Raw genomic sequence first — 7,636 nt, 5'->3', positions numbered from 1 at the left:
ATTTTACAGGTTACATGTTGTAGAATATGTCTGTCCATATACAATAGGGATGGGTGTTGGGCTTTCTATTTATTTATTTCTTTGTAAATGTCTACACTTGTAATGTATGTGGTTATGCGGATAACTGCTGTATGACATCATGGCACAAATAATGATGCAGAGCACATCATGAGAATAACATAGAGTTAACGTCGCACCGTGGCTCGGGACCAAGTAGTATGGCTTTAAGTAATCCATCCGAGACCTAATACCCGGCTTATGATGGTCTTTGAAGTGAAACTATGGGCTGCGAAAATGGGAAAAGGCAGATAGGCTACAACATTTAATTTTCTGTCATTATATATGTTGCTATTAGACAGCCCCATTATCGCCATGTCAGATCTCCACCTGCTTTATACGTATGCTGAGGCGATGTGTGACCTTTTTTTGGAATAATTCTTTGGGGGCTTTTCTGCCTACATTCATAGTCCAAGTGGAGATGGAAACAGGGAAATAGGGAAACAGGGAGAGTGAGACGGGGAGAGACCTATTCTGAATTGTCTGTTTAAGGCAGGGGTGGGCAAGATTTCTTTCCAGGGGGCCATACTGACTTCCATAAAGTGAGTGAGGGGCCACACATTGTACAATTGAAACTTACATTTTTCATGCACACACCATTAGGGCAGGTGGCCAAGGCTAATATGTACACAATGATGACCTTCACACCCACATTTCTCAGAAACGCTGACAATGGTCTGGTCTCTGCCTTTTTCCTAATGCTTATCAAGGTTTTACTTCCTTATTTGTAAGTGCATGATTACTTAATTTGCTATTTACTATTTGGATTTGAGCACTACAGTACATATGGCAGGGTGGAGAGCAACTGGTATGGCAAGAGAGTTTTAAATGTAAAGCTCCTACAGTATGTGTGCACATGCCAGTTTATCTACTATATTGAACAGGACCACGCACATTACGTCTCCGCTAGATGGTCTTGGAAGTTTACAGTAAGTAGCCAATATTTGAACATTCACACAGTTTGATGTATTTGAAATGAGTCATTGAATGGCAATGCTATCGGTAGCAAGGATGAATGTATTTATTGCTTATTTTACCTAACTTTCAGGACAAATAACTCCTGACATAGTGACAATAAAGAGACCAGCTACCTGGATTTGTGGATCTTACGAGGAAACATCCTCCTCAACATATATGGCAGATACACAGAACACACATGGACTTTTATTTTATTGATTTTGATGGACTAACTTGATTATGACTCACTGAACAGTGTAAATCTGAGGTCTTACATATTGATTGTTGCACGTGGAATTCTTTCCATAAATGGCACATATTAGAAAGCTACGTTCTTCTTGGTGTCTCTGCTGGATAATTTTCACTGTCATCCTGGTGATGGTGGTATGGCTGCAGCTTTTAATGCATAATATCTCAGCGATGGACTGGGATCATATCCACAAACGCAGTTACAGCTGGTTGGAATACACAGCTGCTGATGGGAGCCCTGAAGATGACTGTGAATGCTCCGCAATCCTGGAAGGAGACACTGAGACACTGCAGAAGGCTAAGCTATTGTTAATCACTAAAGACTTCAAGAGTAGTGTCCAGATTCCTGATGAGTATTATATTAATGCCACCAAGGACTGCAGGTATCATTTTGTTGTATATTTCAATATTTGATTTCTATTACAACATTGAAATCTAACAGCATTCATGCATTTTTAATTATACCATACTAAGTACCATGTAACTCCCATATTTCACCAATGATTAGGTAATCATTTTTTAATTGCAGGATGTTCAAGTTTAGCAGGAAATATTTGACGTTCCCTCTAAGCCAGGAAGAGGAGGACTTCCCCCTGGCCTTTTCTATAGTTGTCCATCATAAGGTATACAAAATTATACTCTTTGATTTCCAAACACATTGTATAAAAAAACACACACACACACACACACACACACACACACACACACACACACACACACACACACACACACACACACACATATATATATATATATATATATATATATATATATATATATATATATGTATATATGTATGTATGTATATATATATATACATATACATATGTGTGTGTGTGTGTGTGTGTGTGTGTGTGTGTGTGTGTTTTTTTATACAATGTGTTTGGAAATCAAAGAGTATAATTTTATTTTATATATATATATATATATATATATATATATATATATATATATATATATATATATATGTATATATGTATGTATGTATATATATATATACATATACATATGTGTGTGTGTGTGTGTGTGTGTGTGTGTGTGTGTGTGTGTGTGTGTGTGTGTGTGTGTGTGTGTATATATATATATATTATCAATTATTTTGTGTAGATTATCAAAAGAATTGATAATCTATGCCAAAACTCACACAAATCGGTACACATTATCTCTGGAGTCATGTACAGTCATGTACAGATGTACAGTGTCAGTCAGATTTGTCATATTCCATTCTGATTGGCTATGACTGACTTCCAAATTTGCGGGCCCTGAGTAGACAACTCGGCCTGGCGGAGATTATATTATATTGCTATCATTTAAATTCAGCTGAAATGACAGTCATTACAAGTTGTGAATATTAGTAACCAATACGATTTAATTAAATTCCCCTTATTTCACATACTGTAGGTGCAGAACTTTGAGCGCCTGTTGCGAGCCATCTACGCCCCTCAGAATGTTTACTGCATCCATGTGGACAAGAAGGCAGAGGCTTCAGTCCTTGCTGCTGTCTCGGGCATCTCTTCTTGTTTCGATAATGTCTTCATGGTCAGCCAGCCTGTGAGCGTGGTCTACGCTGGCTGGTCACGTGTACAGGCCGATCTCAACTGCATGGCCGATCTCTACAATGTTAGCACAACCTGGAAGTATTTTATCAACCTGTGTGGTCAGGACTTCCCCCTGAAAACCAACCTAGAAATGGTGAGAAGCCTGCGGGCATTGAAGGGTAGAAACAGCTTGGAGTCGGAGAAAATGCCTGATTGGAAGAAGCGGAGGTTCCAGATAGTTCATCAAATAGTGGATGGAGAGCTCAAGGTAATCATTCGTGTCACGTGTGCATGTTTGTCTTGTTTATTTGCTTGTTTGTTTTTTTTCAAGTTTTGTTCCATGTTTGTGTTTTTGCCTCAGGATTCGGATGATATCATTGCATTGAATGGAACATTAATGTCCCATTCAATGCATTGATAGCATCCAAATCAGGTGTTTTTTGCTAGGTTGATGACGTCTGATATCATTGTTGACATTGGTTCTTTGCATTTCAGTCTCTTTTGGACGAGAAGTTTGCAGCAAAGTTGTTATCCATTGCTATAAATGGAACATTTTCTATTTAGAAAATAGTCATTCATTTATTCCCTCATTTATCTCAGGCAACGGGGCAGGCTAAGGACCCACCACCCTTCAATCTGCCCATCTTCTCAGGAAATGCCTACATCGTGGTTAGCCGGGGCTATGTGCGCAGCGTGCTGGAGGACAACCGTGTACAGGAGCTGATGAAATGGTTTGAAGACGCCTACAGTCCTGATGAGTTTCTCTGGGCCACCATTCAGCGTATCCATAATGTTCCTGGCTCAGTCTGGCCAAACGCCAAGTACGACATGAGCGATATCAATGCAATTGCACGGCTAGTGAAGTGGCTGGGGCATGAGGGATCACAGGGTCAACTGGAGGCTGTGTACCCAATGTGTCATGGCAAACATGTTAGGGGTGTATGCGTGTATGGTGCTGGTGATCTGAAGTGGATGATGGGGCAGCACCACCTTTTTGCCAATAAGTTTGATGTAGACATAGATGTCATTGCTATCCAATGTCTGGAGAAGTACCTCAGAAACAAGGCACTGGCAGGAGAACATTAATTGTATCAGGGACTTCACAGGCTCTCAGAAGGTGGGGGGGGATGGACTTACGGTGGACTATACCCCTTATTTTACACTTGGGCTATTCAAAAATAGCAGATAGCAGCAAGTGCCGCACTATGAGCTTGTAGATCTGCTATTTTAGAAAAATCGTGAAAAACACGTGTAACTGCGTTTTTTTGCCCACTGCCAGAGATTTTTCATTGAAAAAAAAAAAGTACTCAGGAGCCGAGATACAGACTTTTTAAGTTTTAAGTTAACAAGGAAGTGGATGGGAGTCTAGATCTTCGAGAAATCATATCTCTTTGGTCTTTGGCTCAAATTTGAGAAAAAAAACAAAAACGTTTTTTACGTCAGTGGCAGTATTGGTTAATTACGTTAATTACGTCAGTGGCAGTGAATGAGTTAAAAGAAGATCTGTGCTCCAGTGTGTTTCTCTGGGTTGGTCCTTTTTTTTAAACACTATTTGTATTTTCCAGGTGCAACAGACAATAATCGACAAATTAACTTCCCCACCCCCCACGAAGGTCATAACAAAAAACAAACAATATAATGCTTCTCCAACCGTTCCACCACAGATATGAAAAAATCCCTTCCCAAAACCTGAGTAACGAGTTGCACGACCAAAACATGCCAATTTAGCGTTGAGCCTCTTTAGAAACACGCTACATAAATCAATCATCAGTATGTTACCGATGGCAGGAAAAAAAGATAGACGTAGACCCATTGACAGTTCACACAAGGTTATGATTTTTATGAGCAAGGTTATGAGCATACTTAAGTATGCAAGGAATGGACACAACTTTTGTTTGCTTAGGGCGGCTTAACTGAAAACAGGCGGCTAAATGGAAATAATGAATCTTAAGTGTCATTGTCTTCTACGAATAGAAATAATTTCCTTTTCTTACACAATACAGTGAACATAGTACTCAGTGAACTGATGGCAGATGCATAGAGAAATAGAGAATAAGTGCGTAGCAAGTGGGCAAGCTCCGTATTTACAGTAAAAGTGCTCAAAGTGATATTTTGGTTGAATCAAAAAACTTTGGTAAAAAGTGAAAGCTCTATATTATGTTCAGCTCCAGCCCTTTAATAAACAGAATCCCATTTGTCAGCTTAACTTTTATAGTGTTCCAGGTCCAATTTTGTGGGCTCTTTTGTTTTCTTGTTTCTTTTTTATTATTATTACAAATTCACTTTTTTTTTAATCCTGTATCGTTTCTTGTATGGGCACTCTCTCCTGAGTGAATGACATTGATATCCCGACCTGAAAATGTATTTTCTGTTTACTAAAGAGCTGGAGATATGGGAAGACCCCTGCCCTGTTACTGAACAAACACTCCATAGCAATGATTACTATAGATAGGAATGTAGATGTATTTAACATTTATTTTTACATAATGTATCTTATAGACTTAACTACTGTGCAATGTTAGTATCGAATCGCTATACAATCTCTTAAAAGATACCATTGAAGCAGCTGTGACGAGAAACAAGAAAACCCCTGCTTTATTATTTGTAGTCATAAATCAAAACATTGACTATATTAACACGTCTGTAGTTCTATAAGTACCATGTCACTGTTTGAATGACCTGCCTTTCAAGCTGCGCCTAGCAAAGCTTACTTTGTGAGGGCATAAAGCTTTTTGTGAGCTTTAAGCTACTTACTTATTAACCACTGTGAGGTGGAGGATGGCTGATTTAAGCAGTCCCACCTGGCCTGAGTTAAACTGGACTCTGACCTGGGTGTGGCTGTGCACCTGTTGTGCATCGAGGAAGTCAATGCACGACAGGATAAATCACACAGATATAGAAACCTAGATACCTCATTGGCCTCTGCAGTTCATTGGAGCGACATGCTTGGTATGGTGGCCACCATATTTCCGGGGGGAACGGGCACTGGCCAATCACAGCGTGTTGACTACTGGCCAACCACAGTGCGTCTTTTCCAGGACTTGTCAGAATCTAGTTGTCCCTCCCCCACCTGCGTCTGATTGGCCTACTGAACGCCCCCTTCTGTGACGCACACGAAAATTTCCAGCTGCCCCCCAGAAGCGGAAGTGCGTCCGCCATACATACACTTCAGAGCCAAACGAGGCGTCTACCTTTATATTTCTATGATAAATCAGTCATCTTTACAACCATTCAGGAAGAGCCACTGTCTGGACAGAACACCATCTGCTCTCCCCTGTGAATCCAATGTGTAGCTACAGGATCGTGAGATCTATTACCACAGCATGGCAAGACGTGTATGAGATCCTGTATGGTTACTGGTGAAAATAAAGTGTGTTTGGTGATCTTGAAACCTGGCTGTCGTCTGTCCTACAACTGAACCCGTCACGACCACTTTGAACCTTATTTTGAGCAGGTTATTATAGGCTAAAACATACACAATTTACAAAAGTATTGTAAATGGCAAAGGCCTGAGCCTGTCCTAATGTAATGTATTGTATCGCATTTCATTGAACATATTCTTTGGAAATTACTGTTAACTAAAACTTTCAACATCTAGACATACCAAGTCTGGTAACCATGTTACCAAGTGCTGGACTGTCACGGTTTAATACCATGGTTTCACAGTACAAAAGCACTTTGAACAAGACTGGGTCAAAACCCAGTATATGGCTGGACATACTGTATGGACTATGTGGGAAATAGTGGGACAATTGTGAGTCAGTGGGAATGTCTACAATGTGAATTCCTGCATATGAAATGTCCATCTGCAATTTTCTGTAGTGATCCCAATATTTATTTTTAATGTATAACATATCACATGACAGGGGCGCGGGGTAAACGTGCGTCCTGCCAGTGCCCACCCAATCAAAAGAAAATGTATGAAAATAAATGGTTAGGCTAGTTGAGAGAAATATCAGAGAAAATACCAGTAAGTCATTATATCCCTCTTTTAAAAAAATCTAAATATCTTTTCCAAGAGTGACCTGGCCAAGGGAGCAGCATGAACACTGTTATTGGTTTCTTTGTTTTCTAAACATATATAAACATAACTATTGTATACAGATACAAAATATATTCTCCACAGCAGCATACAGAGCACAATGATGTACAGGATGTCCACAGCCAATAATGAATCGTTTGTTTGCTCTGTGAAATAATTAAATCTGTCAATATCATCCCAGTCTCGCATGAGATGACTGAGATCTCTATCTAATCGTCTGACTACAGCAAGGCTAATGTCATCCATCAAAGGCAGAGAGTGGAATCTAACATCTGCTTGGTTTGACTGCACATTAAGTCAAGATCAATCGATAGGCTTCTCGTATGGCTTCACATTCTGCTCCAGCTGAGTTTCCACCCATACAGCAGGTCAACGACCACTAACCAGAACAACAGGAACTTAATCTGATACTTCAGAAATACATGGGAGAACATAAAGTTATAAGAGCCACCTAAGTATTTATTAAAAATAGCAGAGGCCTAAACCGGTCCTAATGTATTGCATTTGAAAATGTTCTTTGGAAATGACTGGTAACCAAAACGTGGGTGTTACACCAAGCAAGTAGAACATCCACATCAATTTACTTGCCAGAACAGTATAGATCAGGTCCATGTCAGGTCTCGGGCTCTTTGCATTTTTCAGTTCCCATGGGACTTACTATAGATGGATAAGTGGGGTGCATTTCTCCTTTCCGACATGTCGCCTTTCCGACGTTGACGAACCCTATACCTAACCCTAACGCTAACCCTAACCGCACGCGGAAGCCACTAGTCGGAGTGGTGAGATGTCGGAA

The 7,636-nt window shown here is 40.0% G+C and overlaps 1 protein-coding gene across 2 annotated transcripts; it reads left to right on the top strand.

Moving 5' to 3' along the window:
• Nucleotides 1-1,282: 1,282 nt before the first annotated feature.
• Nucleotides 1,283-3,887, top strand: LOC311059259 (beta-1,3-galactosyl-O-glycosyl-glycoprotein beta-1,6-N-acetylglucosaminyltransferase-like; the record flags this gene model as incomplete). 2 transcript variants are annotated; one of them, XM_084077005.1, is made up of 4 exons in its annotated part: nt 1,283-1,646; nt 1,808-1,886; nt 2,665-3,069; nt 3,402-3,887. In XM_084077005.1, exons 1-4 carry the CDS (start codon nt 1,324-1,326, stop codon nt 3,885-3,887), a joined length of 1,293 nt encoding a protein of 430 aa, XP_083933131.1. In that variant the 5' UTR covers nt 1,283-1,323. The 2 variants fall into 2 exon arrangements, with proteins under 2 accessions (XP_083933131.1, XP_083933130.1); XM_084077004.1 differs by having other exon boundaries at nt 1,793-1,886.
• Between the last annotated feature and the right edge of the window lie 3,749 nt (nt 3,888-7,636).

Source organism: Gymnoscopelus microlampas (genome assembly GCF_963454915.1).
Source record: "Gymnoscopelus microlampas genome assembly, chromosome: 13".
Classification (NCBI taxonomy): domain Eukaryota; kingdom Metazoa; phylum Chordata; class Actinopteri; order Myctophiformes; family Myctophidae; genus Gymnoscopelus; species Gymnoscopelus microlampas.
This window is presented reverse-complemented; position numbering and strand designations above follow the sequence as displayed.